This window comes from Eubalaena glacialis, chromosome 5 (assembly GCF_028564815.1).
Source record: "Eubalaena glacialis isolate mEubGla1 chromosome 5, mEubGla1.1.hap2.+ XY, whole genome shotgun sequence".
NCBI lineage: Eukaryota > Metazoa > Chordata > Mammalia > Artiodactyla > Balaenidae > Eubalaena > Eubalaena glacialis.
This window is the reverse complement of record NC_083720.1, coordinates 51,184,548-51,204,333: the sequence shown is the minus strand read 5'-3', so window position 1 is coordinate 51,204,333 and position 19,786 is coordinate 51,184,548. Positions and strand designations below refer to the sequence as shown.

Here is a 19,786-nt window from a genome sequence, read left to right as displayed (position 1 = left end):
CCAATTTATTGTATAAGTAGAAAGGCTATGTAATCAGGGGTAAAGATTGTGAAATGGCTCATCTTAGGTAATAGATTAAGTTCTTATTACCTAGGGTTTCTTAGGATATTCTCCTAAGTTTTGCTCTTTTATTGACAGGGTAACATTTTGAAATGAGTTTTTAAAAGGAACATCACTAGAGAAATAGTAGGAAATAGTTACATAGTGTTTTATGGTACTCTTTTGTCCAATATCTCATTTAATCCTTACCTCAATGTTGTCAAGCAGCTACCTCTATATACAGTTGATAGAACTGGGGTCACAGGGCCCAAATGCCTTCTCTAAGGATATAGGCTAGTCTGTGACGGAATCAGAACTTGAACCCTATTCTTCTTAGGCCAAATCTCATAAGATTTTGACTATTACTTTAAAAGTATTCACAGTGGACATGCTATCAATAGGAACAGAAGCAAAATGAGGGACCTTGGGTTAATGTTTCAGGAATATTGAACTACCGAATGCTCTGCCAGGGACAAAGTGAGCAGCAATTGATGCTGTGATGGCTCAGAACTATTTTGCTGTCAATTGCTAAAGCCGTATGTTTTCATATTGTGCCCAGAGGTGAAAGGATTTACTCCAGGGCCACCCTTAGCTGATAACATCAGATCTTTCACCCCTGAACAGATTACAGCAGGCTGACATCATCCCAACAAACATACCTGGAAAGTCTGTCTACAACCATTGATGTCAGCTGGGGCAACAAGGGTGTCAGAGTCGTTTCTCAATCCCCTTCCATGGCTTTGCTATAGAGTCTTCCAACACAATAACCTTTTCTTTTCCTATATACCCCCTGTTTATATTGCCTATGACTCAGTGGTACTTTATTTTTTTTAATGATACTTTTGTCCTGGTTCAGCCAATTCTGTCATTGTTCTTATACAGGTTGCTATAGTCTGCTTGATATTGTGGGGTGTTGTGAGGAAGAACTAAATTTAAATAAAGTATTCAACTATGGAAGTATATTGCAAATTCAGTAAATAGTGTTTGAATGATTTTATCTGACATGCATGTACCTTTAGCACTACATTTTTGTGTATTGCTTCTCAACTCTTCCTCAAAACACATAGGTATTACAATGTTTCCACTTCCAGTAACCTTCAGGAATAACCAGGGCATATTTCACTGCTGCCATTTTACAGTTGAGAAAATTAAGGTCCAAGGAAGGCAGATTCTAAGCCAGAGCCGCAAAGCTGAGTAGACCTGGACTGATCTGGATTAACTCTTTAATCACACTTAAGCTTTTTCTCTTGTCCCTTTTATCACATTACTACACATGCTTTTTGTTTTTATGTTTTTATTTTATAAATACAAAAGTGATCATTACAGAACGATTAGAGAAAAGACAAATTGAACTAAAGTCATCTGAAGTCTCACTTCCTTATAATTTTTGGTGTTTATTCTTTCAGATGTTTCCCCCATATACATGCATAGATCATGGGCTGAACAAGTGCTATTTGCTAAATTTCTTTATTGATTTAATAGTATTTAATGGGTACATTTCATTTTAATGATATACATCTGTATCATCATTTTCATGGATGTAGCATGTCACTGTGTGTGTTCTCCTGGACATCTTTTTACTTGAAACCCAAGCTTTCATCGCCTGCCCAGCCTATAGCCAGAGGCCACTCTAACGTGATCTGTGATGATTTTTTTTTTAAAGAAGGGATCCAGTATGATGGCAACAGTCATAGCAATGAGACTCTTGGCTGGTGGTTATCCCTGCCACATGCCAAAAAGATCTATTTGATGGACTTACGAGTACTAAAGAAGGATCCAGTGCTGGAGAGAGATACTGACAGAACTAACCCAGGGATTCAAAGGTCACACTCTCAGCTCCTAGTCTGAGTGGGAAATTGAAATGAGAACAGGACCCAGGAAAGAAAGCCTCACCTAGCAAAGGGGCCAGATTTGAAGTGCGCTGGATGAAGGTGAAGCATCCACATTCTGTGGAACATGTGAGAATTCAGGGCGACTCACTGTGGGACACTGGCCTGCACTGATGGAAAAGCCCATGAAATATAGATCATAGCAAGTATTTTCACCTTTCCTCAAAGACTCTACCATTAAGTCCTGGCTCCCGAATCCTGCCAGAGGAGCTTTATAAAAATACTAACTCCTACTTCCAAAGATACTGATTTAGTTGCTCTGGGGGTGGGGATAGGGGGGTGTCAAGCATAAATATTTTTTTAAATGCTCATGTGATTCTAATATGTAGCCAAAGTTGAGACTCCCAGATACCTTTTATTTTGTGTGAAAGACAGCAGGAAACTTTTCTTTGAGTCAAGTTTTTGTACTAAGAATTATATTTTCAATAGTTTAAGTGTTTCTATGTTATCCCAGTATGAAATATTTTCTAAGGAAAAGTCATGCCCTGTTTTGTAAATAAATCTGATTTTTAAAAATATTTGGCGTTTCTTGAATAAAAGTGGAATTCTTATTATTTTATCTAGTCATTTATTCCTCACAATTGTTTACTTCATTTACAGTAATTTATTTTGTTAATCATCTGTCTTCCCTTGCTAGAATAAGCTCTGTGAGGGCAGGGACATTTAATTACTTTGTTCATTTTTAATTATTTTGTCCATATTCCCGCTGTCAAGAATGCCTGGCACATTAGTAGATACTCAATAAATATTCGTTAACATTTTTTGACACTCAGTTTGACATGCACATCATGATTCCTATTCCCAAGAAGGTCTATTGAAAAGCACAGACATGGAACTGAATTGTAGTCCAGCATTTCTATAGAGGACTGAAACGGGAACTTTCCATTTACGATATTTTATTTTTATTTTTTTAAACTTTTTATTTTATATTGGGGTATAGCTGATTAACAATGTTGTGATAGTTTCAGGTGCACAGCGAAGCGACTCAGCCATACATATACACGTATCCATTCTCCCCCAAACTCCTCTCCCATCCAGGCTACCACATAACATTGATCAGAGTTGCCTGTGCTCTACAGTAGGTCCTTGTTTGTTATCCATCTTAAATATAGCAGTGTTTACAGAGAAAGAGAAATATGTATGATATCCCTTACATGTGGAATCTAAAAAGAAAGGATACAAATGAACTCATTTACAAAACAGAAACAGACTCACAGACTCAGAGAAGGAACTTATGGTTACCAGGTGGGGGAAGGGTGGGGAGGGGAGGGATAGTTAGGGAGTTTGGGATTGACATGTACACACTGCCATTTACAATATTTTAAACAATGTTGAGGCCTAAAGAATAAAGTGGCAAGTGCATGAGAAAGATTCTTTGCTATTATTTCCTTTAATTCTCCTGGCAAACAACATAGTATAGTAGAAAAAATAAGGAAACCATAGGCCACAAACAAGTATAGATTTAGATCAGTTACTAATTGGCCTTGAGAAAGTCTGTTTAACCCTCTGGGGGTCAGTCGTCTAATCTCCAAAATCATGTGGCTGGATGAGTTGACCCTTTTAGCTCTTACTGTTTGGTATTTCTGTTACTATGTTCTATCATTATATGAGGCTTGTTTTCTCCTTTCTGTAACTCTCGAATTTGTATCCAGTTTGGTTTGTACTTCTCTTGTCATTTCCCATGTTGTTAAAGGCACATACACTTTTAAAAATACAGTTGTCAAGGCCACTTTTGAATATGTTACCTTTGGTGTTATTAGCCACTTTGTCTAACTGGATGTCCTAGGCTACACTGCTGTGCGTGCTAACTGGGTATGCATATAAGTCGCTGACCATCATGAATGATCCTGTATCCAGAAGGAGTTCAGTATAAAGTATTTAAAGATTTTTCAGGAGGGTTGCACTCAGTCTGGCATTAAGAGAAGCTCAATCTCTAAATCCTAGGAGATTGCAGACTTACTCAGATGCTTTGGAAACCCAAACTTATGTGAAATACTTAGCTACAAAGTCACTGAAAAGATGAACTTCTCATATTGTATTTATTTGGCAAGTATTTATTGACAACCCACTACTCTGTGCAGGAACACTTTAATGGAAAATGAAAGGTGCTCAAGGAGTCTAAGGTCCAATCCCAGGATCTAAATGGCTCCTATTCTCTTGGGGACAGGCCAGGAGTGGCACAGAGGATTATCAGGATGTACACTTTGATTTCCTTCACCCTAGATGGCCCCATAGAGAGGACAGCCTTGCCTCTGATTAGCTTCTAACTACCTTGAGACAGTTTTCTCTCATTTTAACGCTATTGCCAGAATATTGCAGTAATCAGATCATTTGACATCGCCTGCATCTTGGCGTCCCCAACCTTAATATACCATCTAGATCCAGGTGCCAGGCATCTGCAGCTGCACGTTTTGCACACATAGCTCGTGGTGCTAAGTCTTTAGGAACAAATAGCTTTGCATTGGCCTCTGTAATGGTGCCTTCTAAGCACTTCTTTGGGGCAGAAAATGTACTATATTAGAGAGAATTTATTAGTTGTAATGGAAAATTATTATAAATGTTTCTTACAGAGTCAATCTAAAAAACATTGCTTATGCCCAGGGTTAGTATAATCTGCTAATTTAAAAAAGTAAAACTTTATGAGTCATTTAGAGTAAGCCTCCTCTCTGAAGTCCTAGTGCTGCTGTTCTGATTGATCAATGCTCTTGTGGAATGTTTGTTAAATATTTTCAATATTACCTCCCTCACCCTTCTGCCAATATGTAAACCGTGGAAAAATTAATATCTTACTCACTGCAAGTTTGTACCTCAGGACCTTTGTACTTACTCTGTCCTTTGCCTAAAATATTTCTTTCTCAGGTATTATGGCTTGCTACTTCAAATGCTTTCTCTCTCTCTCTCTCTCTCATACACACACACACATACACAATACGGTATATATATGCGTCTACACTATAAATATACACACACACACACACATATTCCATTCTTTATATACTCCAAATATTTTGTCTCCTTCTCTCTATGTATGTATATATTACATATATGTATATATATAAATGAACCAAATATATTCTCTCTATATATATATGTACTCTCTCTGTGTAATATGTATATATACTCTATATTATTTATATATTATATATGTATATATATATTTATACATATCTGTATATATTAGTCTAATCTTTGGATGGTCTGCCATCTTCTCTCTACCAAACTAAAATGTAAGTTTCTAGAAAAACGATTATAGCATGTAGTAGTCACTCAATAAATATGTGTAAGTAATAAAAACATACATTTATAAACATGCACATAAATATGGTATTTATGCCTGTGTGTGCACGAGTGTATGTCAAGTGTAGATATCAGAGTTCAGCTTGATATGGATTTCAGGTGATCACTTCATGTAATAAACATGCAAGCATCCAGGGATTATGTCAAACCATGCCTGTTAACTCGGACATATCAGCCTTAACAAGTAACAGGTAGGCAATGACCTTTATACAAATTGTAAGGATTTCTGAGCATTCGTGTATTTAATAATTTTGATGCCACATTTCTAATCTCTATAGTGTGTCAGTTTATTGAGTAGAATGTTCTTTCCATTTCCCTTCATTTGTTTATACTCTATCCCTACGTCAAAGTCTACTCTGTGTTCCTTCATATTATTTTTTCAGCAAATTTATATTTGGTCTCAGTTATTTTGAACTCAATCTAGTGCATGAGGACAATAATAATGATAATATTAATAATAGCAAACATAAGTCGTTACTATATATCAGGCACTGTTCTACATGATATGCATGGATTAGCACAACTGAGTCTCAAAATAACCCTACAATGTAAGTCTTATTATTTTTCTTTTAAATTAAGCCCAGAGTTTTATTTATTTTTTTAATTAAAAAAAAATTTTTTTTTAAAATATTTATTCATTTATTTATGGCTGTGTTGGGTCTTCGTTTCTGTGCGAGGGCTTTCTCTAGTTGTGGCAAGCGGGGGCCACTCTTCATCGCGGTGCGCGGGCCTCTCACTATCGCGGCCTCTCTTGTTGCGGAGCACAGGCTCCAGACGCGCAGGCTCAGTAATTGTGGCTCACGGGCCCAGCTGCTCCGCGGCATGTGAGATCTTCCCAGACCAGGGCTCGAACCCCTGTTCCCTGCATTGGCAGGCAGGTTCCCAACCACTGCGCCACCAGGGAAGCCCTAAAAAATTTTTTTTTAATATTTATTTATTTGGCTGTGCTGGGTGGCTCCTTAGTTGTGGCATGTGAACTCTTAGTTGCAGCATACCTGTGGGATTTAGTTCCCTGACCAGGGATTGAACCCGGGCCCCCTGAATTGGGGGTGCAGAATCTTAACCACTGCGCCACAAGGGAAGTCCCTGTAAGTCATTATTATAACGCACTTCTCAGACATGAAATCTGAGACACGGAGAGGTTAAGTAACTTGCTGAAGGTTACATACCTTGTAAGGATGAATTCAGGATCCCAACTCAGGCAATCTAACTTCAGAATCTATATTTTGCCTCACTGCCTCTTTCATAAGAACATGAAAATCTTACAAGGCTTTTATGTGCTTTTGATCTTTAAAAAAATCTTAAGAAGTCTAGAAATATTTAAGAACTCTGTGAAAGTATATAGAAGAAAATCCTCAAGAATCATTTGGCATCTAGCCTGTGTAATCAAATAGGCTACAAAACTAAAATGAACTTTATGATAATGATGATGGTCAGAAAATGCTGAAGAAAGAGGAGAGTGATTGGTAATAAAGAGAGTAAAATGCCGTAGAACTAATCCAAAAGAAATTCGGGGAGTAAGGCTGTAAAGCACCTAGGCACATTAATGTAAAATATTAGAAATAAGCATTCACATAGAATAAATTAAAAATGTTATTAATAACTATTAGGCACTACTAGAATTGCATGTGTGAGAAGAGATCAATCTAGCATACGTGGAATCGTATATTCTAACTTGATTTATACATTTCTCAACAGGCACAAAATAGCAACTTACCCAAACTTGCATGATTATCAGAATCACTTGGTGTGCTTATCAAAACTACAGAATCCTGGACTGTTTCTCTAGGGAAATTGTTCTCAAACGGGGGAAGTTTTGCCTCCTGGCAAATATTTGGCAATATCTGGAGACAATTTTGGTTGTCACAATTGGAGAGGTGCTATAGGCATCTAAATAGGTAGTGGTCAGGGAAGCTGTGAAACAACCTACAGGGCACAGGGCAGCCCCCTAGAGCAAAGAATGATCTGATCCAAAATGTCAATTGTGCCAAAGCTGAGAAACACTGATCTAGATATTTTGATTTGATGGTATGTGGTGGGATCCAGAAATCTGTATTTCTAACCAGGGATCCAGGTTACTCTTATAAAGGCTTGAAGACACCAGTATGGGTTGGATTTGTTGAAAAACTTTTCATTAAAGAAGGACCACTTATAATAGGCTTTGAGGTGGGAGTCAGAGATATGAAAAAAAATAAAGGGGAAAGGGGAGATCATTCTAATCGAAGAGAAAATCACACCCAGTAGGACTAAAGATAGGCAGTAACACTGGGCCAGCAGTAGATAGTAAGAAGCAATCTCAGAGAAACCGCCTCTTTCTACATGGAAGGCCAACTCTGCTTCATGGGATGTAACTATATTTCTTCACCTTAGTCCCTACCTGTTGATAATGAACTGACATGTCTTTCCAACTCATTTTGTACCCCCCAAATGTGAATATAGATTAGACTAGCCCATGCCCACTTTCATTTTTGTTCTAATAATTTCTTCCGTAAAATCCCAACATGTAAAGAAAGGGAGGGAGAACAAGTTTTTATCAGATGTATCTGTTTTGATATCCAACTCTGCTTCTTATTAGCCACATGAGTTTGGGGCTACTACTAGGGTTAATGGTGGTTTAAATGAAATAATATGCATAAAGAAATTAACTCAGCACCATGCGCATGAGAAGCCCTCAGTAAAGGTCAGCTGCTGTTTACTATTTTTTAAATCAAAATAACATTTATATGTCATAATATTTTTGATACTATTTAAATGAACATAAAAAAGTGAAGTTGGGTTATAAGATAATGATTGGTATGTTATAGCAATCTTAGCAACTGATTATTTTGTACTTTGTTTTGATTGAAGAGGATGGAGAAAACGCTGCTTCATAGAAAGGAGTATTTGTAAATGGCTTCAGGTTTTAAACTGCTCATGTGCACATCTCAAGATATTTTAAAATCTTGAGACCAACACCAAATGATTCAACTTGGCAGGTTAAGGCAGTGGTGGTCTCCACTGTGTTAATGATAAGATACATAACACAATTGAATGTACATTTTGCTTTCTAAAAGCAAATTATTTATATTTGTATATGAATTCAATTATATAAAATATATTATATACTAAAATATTTACAATCAATCCTTGTAGTAACTGTACTGATGTCCAAGGTTCCATGGAACACAGTTTGAAAAACCCTCTGGCTAAGAGTAATATATATTCCCAGCTTGTAGACAAGTATGTTATAAGGTATGAAATAAAGAAGCTCACTCTAATCCAGATAGATTATGTCAATTGTTTTCTCTTGATTAGTGAGCCTGATGCTCCTGCATGGACAGATAGTTAGTTGGTCTGGCATGATTTTTCTCTTGGCTCTTTTGAGATATTTGCGAATTAATTGCTTAATAATGCATTCGCGTATCTTTCCAAACACCAGAATTGGTGAGAGTAAATCTCTACATTTACAAGACCCATCCCAAACACTTCCTTTACAAAAGATGGATTTACAAAAAATGCATGAGAAATGAATGGAAGCTATTTTAAATCAGAGCCTAAGATAAACATTATTATCAAGACAAATCTGCTGAGGGTGAGAAGAGGTGGGAATTACAGAGGATACAACAGTGGCAATAACAAAAGGAGGATGAAAAGTCACATTATATTCTTAGAACTGGTTAGACTTTTTAGTTATTACTGATTCATTTTAATTAAGCTTCTACTATATGTCACATGTTTTAACCAGCAATCAGATGGACCTTGCAGGGCTTCTATTTTACACAGGCCATGAACAATTGTCATTAAAATATATACTGAGTTAAGTTTCAGTTAAGCAGTAAGTTTCAAAGGGAAAAATAAACCAGGAAGGTGGATAGACTGTGTTTGGAGTAGTTAGGAGGGTCTCACTGAGAAGGTAACATCTGAGTAAATAAGGGGATAAAGGGGGCAAGCCATGTGGCCTTCTGGCAGAAGCGCCTTCTAGAAAGGGGAAATGGCAGGTGCAGAGCCTTGGGGCAGAGGAATGCCTGGCATTTTTGTGATCTAGTTAGGAGCTCAGAGTGTTTGGAAAGGATTCAGCCTGATAAATGGGGGTGTTGAGAGCATCAGAGTATATGGGTCTAATATAGGGCAACCAACAATGCATCTCAGCCTGCAGTAGTCTGGGTTAAGCCCCCAGTGGTTGATTGTTGATTATTCCCAGTCACTCTCAAAAGTGTTCTGGCTTGGATGTTAAATTATATGGTGATCCTAGGCTGGTAGGTCACTCTTAGAACTTTGACTCTTACTCTTAGAGACGTGGGAAGCCATGGAGGGCGTGGTCAAAATTGAGGCAAGATAAGACTCAAGTTTTATCAGGATCACTGTCTTCTGGGTTGAGAATGGACTATTGGGATGGGGTGGCAAGTGGCAAGGGTGAAAACAGGAAGCCAGTTGGGAGCCTATAGAATGATCATTCTAGCATGTGCAGGGCAGCCGGAATTGAGTTGTTTGACTTAAGCCATACAGATAGCTGGTGGTCCAAATGGGACTAAGATCCATTCTCTTGACTTCCAGTCTGGTGTTCTTATAACCTGCCCAGTTTCTCTCTTGGTTTAAACTTGAGGACAAATGGAATGCCTTACTGGTTCTTTTCAGGTCTATTAAGCCTCCTGTTTGATGGCACAACCCAGTTGCTTCCTCTATATAGTGTGAGGACTAGACATGAAACATCTCCCCCGCCCACCCCTTAGCTAGCTCATTTTGAGTGCATCAACCAGGATTTTCTTTGGCCTTTCTCTTGAACTTCTGTATTTACACTTTTGGCTCATGTGACCTCTTCAGAATAATGAACTCCATATGTTCAGGACATGCTTATTAACTCATGAGTGTGTGATATAAGCTAATAAGTTAGTATAGAGCCTAAGTGCAGATGTGAACCTAAATTTTATGCCTGCTTAAATAGGAGTGTAAGTATTAACAGGAATTGAATGGACTCCCACAGGTAAATATATCTACGGAGGGAATCCTTCAGTTTTGCTTGTATTTATTTCCGCTTGATCCTTATTTTATTTTATTTTTGCAGGAGTTATCTTCAGTTTTTGTTCATTGCTTTCTTCAGTTAGAGTGGATAACTGGGAGGAAGAATACATGCACTGATTATACACTTACACAGTCAATGACAATTGAATATGTAGAATACACTCAAGAGATTGAGATGCACATATACATAGATTCTGTTTTAAATATGTCCTTGAAATGCAGACTTATATGTGTTGAGGGGTGTGGTGTGTGTAGACACATTTACGTACACGATATTTTAAGTAGCCTATAGTTTCATGGGGAGTTGCCTAGACAGTGAAATTTAAATGTGTGTTTTTCCTGTTAGCCACTATATCGTACAACCAGCAACTCTGGCATCTGACAGGGCAAATACAGTGGCGCCTAATGTACTCATTGTATCTCTCCTGGGAATAAAATAGAGGAATAAGCTAACTTTTGGGGTATTTGTAAGAAATGAATAGATGAAAAAGTATTTTTTATAAGAAATGTGTGATATGATGTAAGGTGGTCTTTATTGTCTTGATTATTTTTCTGCTGGACATATATGCTTGAGATTTCTTAAGCTGTTTTTTTTTTTCTGCCTTCAAGTGACCATCCCATTTTCAAAGTCCTTTATTCCATATGCTAAGCAAAAAGTTAGTGGAGTGTTTCAGAGACTCTTCCTATGGAATGGGGTAAGAGTTAGCAACCTATAAGAAGTGCCATGTGGGGATTCTGCCCGATTTGGAGTGTGAGAAGGTGGACAGACACGCTGTTGTTACCCATGCCTGGGTGTAAGCAAAACAAGAAAAACCACAGTGGATTGTAGAGCATTCAAGGAGAGAAAGAGAAGAAAGAAGGAAAAAGAATTGTTTGAAAATAGTATTCAAAATATTTAACAACCTCTTCAGCAAAGACTCAGACTACTCAGAGCAAGACATGTGCAATAAACAATTAGTGAAGTGTTATCTGTCCTCATTAAAATGGTTTTTTAAAAAACTAAAAACCTCAAATTCTATTTCAGGGGTTTAATCTGAATTGTTATTTTTTTATTTCATTTCAGAAGAAAAATTTTTTCTTTATTTTGAATTCAGCTTCTTGCAAATCTTGAATCAAACTTTATACATCAAAACCAACCTTGATACATGCAAACGTTTTTTGCCTTTTTGTGCATGAAACAGTGGTACAGCACTTTATATATGGTGATTCAGGAAAGGGACGCCTATGATCAATTGTATTCCTTATCTGAGCCCCTGAATCTATCATAAAATTCACTTTCTTATTTATTTATTTCAACTCCTGGTGGGGTCTATTGGAACAAATAATCCAATATAGTGGATAATCCAAAAATGTCATTTATATTTGGCTTCAGAATACATTACCAGATGTTACTCTAGCAGAATTCCCTTCTTAATTAGGCCTCACTTAAAGTAGGAGTTAATTTTGTCTTCATTAGCTGCTTCCAAATCAGCAGGATGGGGCAAGAAGGAAGCCCAAGGCATGCTGGGAATTTGGGAGGAAGCTGGCCCAGTGCTAAGAGTCGGCAGTAGAACGTGCTCAAAGAATGAAGTTCAAATACAGGTAATCAAGATGATGGGTGTATACACAGGAGATGTTTATTGAGCACCTTCTTTAAGAATTCTCAGGCCTTTATCAACTCTTTTTTTTTCTCCTTATTACTCATGAGTGCAGAAAAATTCTGTAATAGGAATTCAGCAGATAACAACTCGAAATTTTACATAGTAAAAAAATAGAGGCTCAGAGAGGTTAAGTGACCTCTCACACAGATTGATCTCGGAGTAAACAGCCCCTAAGGTATTGAAACTGATTAATGAATGATAAGAAGACCCCACTGTTTCCTTTCTTATTGATGATTTGACTAATGAGGAAGCAAGAATTCTCCTGGCCTAATTCACATTAAGAGAGCTAAGATAATGAAGCTGTGATTAAATGGCTATTAAACTATTTTTATCAAACAGAGATCAAGCGAGCGTAAGAATCTGGGGATGCAGAGTATAACTGCAATTCTACAAGATGTGGAAAAAATTACTATCATAAGCAGGACATGGTCCTTCCAGAATAGTCTGCATTAAAAATCTTTGGGATACCTCATGCAGTTTTGCACTCTGTGTTTCTCCCTTCAGGCGTCGGCATCTCAGAGTCCCTCACCTCCTCCTTAATTTAGTGGATTTATTCACTCTGTGTGCATTTGGGTGAGTTGAATGCATTGTCTACCCCACCATGTGTAACTGGTTGGAAGATCCTTTTGCCAACTGCTCACAAAGGAACAAAGACCAGATATTATACACTGGATCCCTAATTTCAATCTTGAGGTGACTTGGGGTGTGTGAAGGGGCAGAATCTACCTTCCTTCAACTGTACCTTTTGAATTATATCACACTTAGTGCAATTCATATAGGAACCTGACAGTTCCAAAGAGAGGTAATGAATCTTCTGGTTTTATTGACTGTTCTGAACTATCGTTTATTAAGGACACGATATGGCTTCTGATTTGTTGCACATTCTGAATTGTGGTTTGTTAGTATACATGTATGTGTATCTGTCACTGGAAATTCTTTACACCTTGAGTGAGTTTTTGTTGCTATGCCTTCTTTATTCCTGGAGAGCCCTTAGAGATTGAAGTGTTACAGTCACAAGGACCTTTATTTAGGTCAGAAGAATAGCTGCGGACTTCCTTTACGTAAGGAGAGGCCAAGGTTGAAACCCATCGTGGGAAATGCGGCTTGATAGCCACAGAGTTCCACATGGAAATGTTCCTTGTCTGCTTCCCAACCTTACTTCTGCCTTTCTGCCCCCAGAGGAGACTGAGCTATTTGTGTAGCTGTAGATCACCACCCAGTTGGTGATCTGCTCTCTCTTTTTCACCGCACTGCTTTTCTTTTCCTAACTTACATGGAGCTAATTAGTATATTTTTATAAAAACAGTAATTTTGAACAATTAGAAAGCAGTATCAGAGCCGAGTCTTGGAAAGGTTATCTTGCAATGGCATTTTTCCTGACTCATTTGTTTCCATGCCCTGTGAACAGACATGTGTTAGTAGGCCAGTGGGCTTTGTCTGCAGCGACTTTCATTTATTTGCTCTGTAAATTGGGACCGAAGCAATAATGGAAAGTGACATTAATTGTTTGAGTTCTTTTGGTCACATGCGTTGCCTTCTCTGGGGTGTTCGATTGTTGAAACTCATGCCAAATTAATTGAAATTGTCAGAATGAGGGACAGTGTCCACTCAACTTTACATGTACGAATATCTGTTGAGCTTCAACACAGAAGTGTCATCAAACTTTCTTCCCAGTCTGCTATGACGGAAGAAAACAGAGATTTTGAAATCATAGCATTCGTTTCTACCTTAATTCAAGAACAACTTTATTAAAACAAATGGTCTTGGAGCACCTCTCTGAGTCACACATATACAAGGATGATAATAAAAAGGTTTAATAATTATTTCTAATGGACACTGCCTGTAAATAATGATTACAGTCCCACTGTTCCATACTGATTTAAGACCAGCCTGCCCCTCCTCCATCCCCTTCCCCCTCCCCCCTCCCCCCCCTCCCTCTCCCCCCTCCCCCCCACACAATGCCAGTCTTCCATTCCACAAACCCTCCCCTCCCATGGTGGTTTCAGGAGAGAGGAGACTTTAAACAGTTGGTGGTTTAATCAAGTCTTGTAAATTAATTATGACATTATCAAGCTCCAGTACTTCTGCCATTGTATTTGGTGTACACTCACCCAGGCTTATTAAAGGAACTGAAGAAAACTAGTTAATTTAAGTGTTCTTTGTCATTTTGACTTGATTAGAATTATCGTCGTTTGTTTACACTAGGGATAGAACTAAGACACTATTGTATTATGTGATTGAAAGCAAATAGGGGCTTGTAGTATTGCTGGGAAGCCAAACGCAAAATTCAAATTGGAGTAAACAAAATTACTCATTTACTGGTAAACATGCTTAACTATTTTTCCTGAGCTCTTTTTGAACTTCAGTGAAGTAAGCCTTTCTGAAAACTGGGATACCTGGAAAAAATGTCCAACTTATTGAAAGTGCTTGTGCGTGTGCTTGTGTGTGCGTGTGTGTGTGTGTGTGTAAGCATGCATGTGTGTGCTTGAGACATTTTCAAAGATTATATTTATTAGGCAATATGGGGATACTTATATTAGTGTAAATCTGATTTTGAGATTTTGAGATGATTTTGAAATGATTTAAAATAATGTATATTTCATTTAAATATATATTATTTTAAGATGATTTAAAATAGTATATATTTCATTTAAATATAACTTTTGTTCAGAATAGTTTAATAACCTGAATTTGGTTTTTGGTACGTGGGAGAATCGAAATCAAAATTAAAAGGGAGAGATTGGCATCTTTGGATACCAGATTATGATCCTCTGCAGAAAATAGGAGCAAATTATTTCAGTATCTTTATTATTAAGGTTACATGGACAGAGTCCAGAAGAGTTGAGGGTGAGGGGGATGCTCAATAAAGTCTTGTTATTGAATTGAGCAATTTGGATTTTAAAGGATTGACCAATTTATGGAAGGAAGTGGTGCAGTTTTGAAGTTAACATTTCACACCTTCTGATTAGGGTTTACCACCTACACTAGAGTCTAAAAACTCCTAGAATTGTTACTCCACACTGTGTGCCCCAAACCACTTGACTCACAAGGTCAAGTACAGGGCCATTAGGGAGATGGAAACAAATGTTAAAAGTGCCAAATAAAGTCTACCATGAGTATCTATGGCTCTTCTTGCCTTCTTAAATCCAAAACAGAAAGGCGTTCATAGTTTTCCTCCTGGATGGAGAATCATCAGTAAGGAGGGAAAGCAATTTTTATGTGAAAATAGAATGTATACGTGATAAACGCCTGCCTAATTTCTCTAGTAATACAATTTGATTTTCTGATTAGCTGTCTTATTCTGTGATTCTTGTAATTTTGTCAGGTCAATTAACTGGAGTTCAGTGCTAGAGAGAAAGGAAGTGTGGCACTGCTGACTTCGTTAGATGTCAGCAGCTTAGGTGTATTTTGTAATAGAATCTGCGTGGGATAATTTAGCTGATATTGTTAATGTCATAGCGTACAGAACTTAAAAAAATGACTTATGAAGCAGGTCAGGTTGGACAACGTGAAGTGCTAAAAGAAGGAAAAGAAAGTGATCTACACAACATATATTTTAGGTAAAAAAATGCAGACCAATGAATTATTCAGCGAGTAATCAATGACTGTCTATACTGTATGCCCAGCATTGGCACTGGTTGCCCAGGTACATAAGAATATAGCACATTGACCTATAGACAAGGGGTATAAGCTCCAGTTTGGAAGATCTTGAGTTTTTTTTACAGAGTGCTGAAATAAATGAATATTCTCTTTTATGATACATTGTTTACAGATTCTTTCCTTCCCCTGGTGGGTTCTCAGAGGGGCAGAGTTTTGTCTTGTTTCTCCTTGTGTCTCCAACACTTAGCATGGCCCTGAAATACAGTAGGTGTTCAAAAATATTTGTGCAATGAATAACTGAAGATGAGCTTTCCAAGGATGTGTTGATGGAAATGAGTGTGGCAGGTGGGAAAATGAGTTAAACCATGTTTGCAAGAGCCCCTGTTAGAGGCGACGTTGCCCTAGAAAGTACCCCTGGTCACAAGAAATGAATGCATTCAAGAGATGTTACAAAGTAAGGCTCTACTTAGTGACTGGCCAGGTACAGAGGACTCAAGGTGGTTCCAGAGTTTAGGGTCTGAAGAATTGTTATCCAAACCCAGAAAGTCAAGAGAAACAGCAAGATTTTTGGTTTTGTTTTTGGTTTTTTGGGTTTTTTTCCACAAAAGGTCCTAAGTTTGGATTTTGAGATAAGGGAGCTCTTATCAGGTAGAAATGTCCAGTAAGCAGTTATAGATTTATGGCTGAAGTTGGGAGAGATGTCAGGGAGAGAAATAAATGTCTGTGGAGTGTTCAGTGATGAGATTATAATTGAAACCATGGAAGTGTATAGTTTTTCTTGGTATAGTTTCAGTTTGTGGTGGTGTTCAAACAGAGGGTTATCTAAACATTTTGGTGGGTATGCTGTACAGGAGATTGAAACACTATATCTGATGATGCAATAGATGATAATTAAAATGCTCTCAAGCCCTGAGATTCTCTAAATCTTCTCTTTTAGTTAAGGAAACAAGACATAAATATACGGAAAATGACTGTGAACAAGACAGAATCGTATTTAGCAGTGTTAACACCGACACAATAAATAGCTAAATTGGACAGCTCAACAATCAGAGATTGGTACACTAAAGGTATTAATTGATTGCGTGATTCAGACCAAAAGGGATTTGGAATTTAAGGAAGACGTGATCTTGGGTTCTGGCACGGACGTTGCAAATTTCATGTATCGCGTATTCATTTGGGTAACATATTCAGTCTATGCTGATTAATAGCTTACTCATCTCCCAATGTGAACTAACTCATGACTTCTTCTGTTTTACTGTTTTTTGCAGAAGATAGATGAAGAGAATGAGGCAAACTTGCTAGCAGTCCTCACAGAGACACTGGACAGTCTCCCTGTGGATGAAGACGGATTGCCCTCATTTGATGCACTGACAGATGGAGATGTGACCACCGAGAATGAGGCTAGTCCTTCCTCCATGCCTGATGGCACCCCTCCGCCTCAGGAGACAGAAGAGCCGTCTCTAGTAAGAACCCTTCCTACTGTTTAACAGGAATTGGAATTGCCTCTGGCTACCCGCTGCGTGGGTATGATGTAGTAACAATAAGGTTTGGATTTTTCATTTAGACTGATGCCAAAATAATCCCCAAGCACACTCAGAGTTGCAAATTCTGTGATTCTGTGTTGAAAAATGTTGATAATACAGTCTTCATGTGGTCTCACTGCAGTTTTTTAAAACTACCCTCTGTAGGTTTTTATATCTTAGTATTATTGATGTTTATGGTTAGAAACTTAGAAAATGTAGACAACTAAAAAGAATAGACAAAAAGTTCACCTGTAATTTCAAATAATCTCTAGTATCAAAAATTATTGAAATCTCTTGTTTTAAGATATATCATGAACATGTTCGTGAATTTTAAATAGATGCATAATTTTGAATGGTTGCATAGTATTTTATTGTTTGGAGATGAGCTAATTTATTAAGCAATCCCTTATGGTGGGGATATTTAGTCTTTTTCTTATTTTTTTTCACCATCATAAACTGTATGATAATTGACGTATTTGTAGTTTTATTCTCATGCATATTATTTTAGAAATAGAAGGTAGATCAAAGAGTATGCAGTATTTCAAGGCTTTGGATCCATAATTCTTACGAAGACTGGAAAATAATAGCACATTTGCCACCTAAGTTACCTAAATTTATGGTAGGCAATGAAGAGTAGATTTATTGGCAATGAAGAGTGAATTTTCTTTTCAGTGCAGTACTCGACCAGGATTTTATTAGTTCTAAGACACAGTTTACCTTCTCAGCTATGGTAGCCATTTGTCATTTGCCATAAATCTGATGTAAAAGCATGCAATGTAAATCATGGAATGCCATCCTGCAAACTTTAATAGTGTGCTTTGGCCTGCCATTTAGGTGTGGTTTCTCTCCCGTCTCTAAGTTTCTATATGTTAAAAGCATTCCATGTAAACCTGTGGAGACCCTCCTTATATGCCTTTCCATTTCGAGATTTCTGGTTTAGAGGAGAACATCTCATAAGCAATGGTAACATATGTATTCCCCAGTTTTTCCATGTGCCAGTGTCATTGGCTTTGCTGCCTAAGACTCTGATTTCTTTTTTTTTTTAAATAAATTTATTTATTTATTTTTGGCTATGTTGGGTCTTTGTTTCTGTGTGAGGGCTTTCTCCAGTTCCGGCGAGCGGGGGCCACTCTTCATCGCGGTGCGCGGGCCTCTCACTGTCGCGGCCTCTCCCATTGCGGAGCACAGGCTCCAGACGCGCAGGCTCAGTACTTGTGGCTCACGGGCCTAGCCGCTCTGCGGCATGTGGGATCTTCCCAGACCAGGGCTCGAACCCATGTCCCCTGCATTGGCAGGCAGATTCTTAACCACTGCGCCACCAGGGAAGCCCCTAGACTCTGATTTCTTTACATGGATACCCAACGATTTTCATCCACACAGTGGTTTCAGTTGGGAGGGGCTATTGACTCAGAGTCATACTACATATCCCATCAGGGAGGTCCTGGAAGGCCAGCAAGTCAAATGAAGAGAAAGAGGTCAAAAGAGAGGAAATGCTTTGCCTAAGCCAGAACCCAGATCTCTTGATCTACAGGCCAGGACTCTACCTACTTAAAAATTCTTTTTAGTGAAAGCCACTCTTTTATCTGAAATATTATTTGAATCAGTAGTGTTTTACACTTGATTGTGAAACATGATTCAAAACAGAATCTTTTCTTTATTGCCCCTTGATTCATTTGGGTTATTGAGGGGGAAATGTACAGCCCCCCCCCCCCCCAAAATCCCCTAGTCTTCATTTAGTAAAGCAGCTTTTCTCACCTCATAGGTATTTGGAAATCCTTTTAGGAAGATTCTTCTGGCTTACTTTATCTAAAAGAAAAATTAAGGTAGATACTACTAAGTCTCAAATGTAGGAGAAGGTAACGCTTTCACAGTTTGTAGTGTAATGCCAAACTTTTTCTTACTTTTTTTTTTTTTAATGTAATTAATTAATTAATTAATTTATTTATGGCTGTGTTGGGTCTTCGTTTCTGTGCGAGGGCTTTCTCTAGTTGCGGCAAGCGGGGGCCACTCTTCATCGCGGTGCGCGGGCCTCTCACTATCGCGGCCTCTCTTGTTGCGGAGCACAGGCTCCAGACGCGCAGGCTCAGCAACTGTGGCTCACGGTCCCAGTTGCTCCACGGCATGTGGGATCTTCCCAGGCCAGGGCTCGAACCCGTGTTCCCTGTACTGGCAGGCAGATTCTCAACCACTGCGCCACCAGGGAAGCCCCTTTTTCTTACTTTTTAAAAATGTTTCCTTAGTGCTATTGTGCTAAGGTGTGCTATGATTAGAGTGAATTCATTTTTGTAATTAAAATTAATTAATTTTAAGTTTAAAATTTCAACAGCTTATTCTAATGCTGAAAAGATGCCTAACGTTTCTTGCTTTCTCTCTTCCTTGATATGTTTCTAGCTTAAGAAGCTCTTACTGGCACCAGCCAACACTCAGCTAAGTTATAATGAATGCAGTGGCCTCAGTACCCACAACCATGCAAACCATAATCACAGGATCAGAACAAACCCTGCAGTTGTTAAGGTACAAATGTAAAGTTTTTTTTTAATACAGGAGGGGAAGTCACAAGGGACTTTGGCTTAAAGCTATAAAATAAACAATAGGTTTCTATGTGTTAATTCAGCTGGAATCCTGCAGCGGCTTCCTAATGGTGAAACAGATTATGAAATGGGTTTCCAAAAGCAATACTCTACCTATTTTGAACTAGGAAGAGTTCATCAACGCTTTGTCTTTGGACGATTGAAATGAAAGTTCTGCTGTCTGTTACTTCTTGCCTACTTTATTAATACACGCAGCAACGTGGACTACA

At 38.1% G+C, this 19,786-nt stretch overlaps 1 protein-coding gene across 3 annotated transcripts in view; it reads left to right on the top strand.

Moving 5' to 3' along the window:
• PPARGC1A (PPARG coactivator 1 alpha) overlaps positions 1–19,786 on the top strand; it is a 99,142-nt gene that overhangs the window by 40,881 nt on the left and 38,475 nt on the right. For all 3 annotated transcript variants that reach the window (XR_009701091.1, XM_061192134.1, XM_061192135.1), the window contains exons 3-4: positions 16,732–16,926; positions 19,378–19,500. Coding sequence is in view for 2 of the 3 variants with exons in the window: in XM_061192134.1 (XP_061048117.1) it covers positions 16,732–16,926; positions 19,378–19,500 (318 nt within the window). In the remaining variant the exon portion in view is untranslated. The remainder of the gene's footprint in view (positions 1–16,731; positions 16,927–19,377; positions 19,501–19,786) is intronic.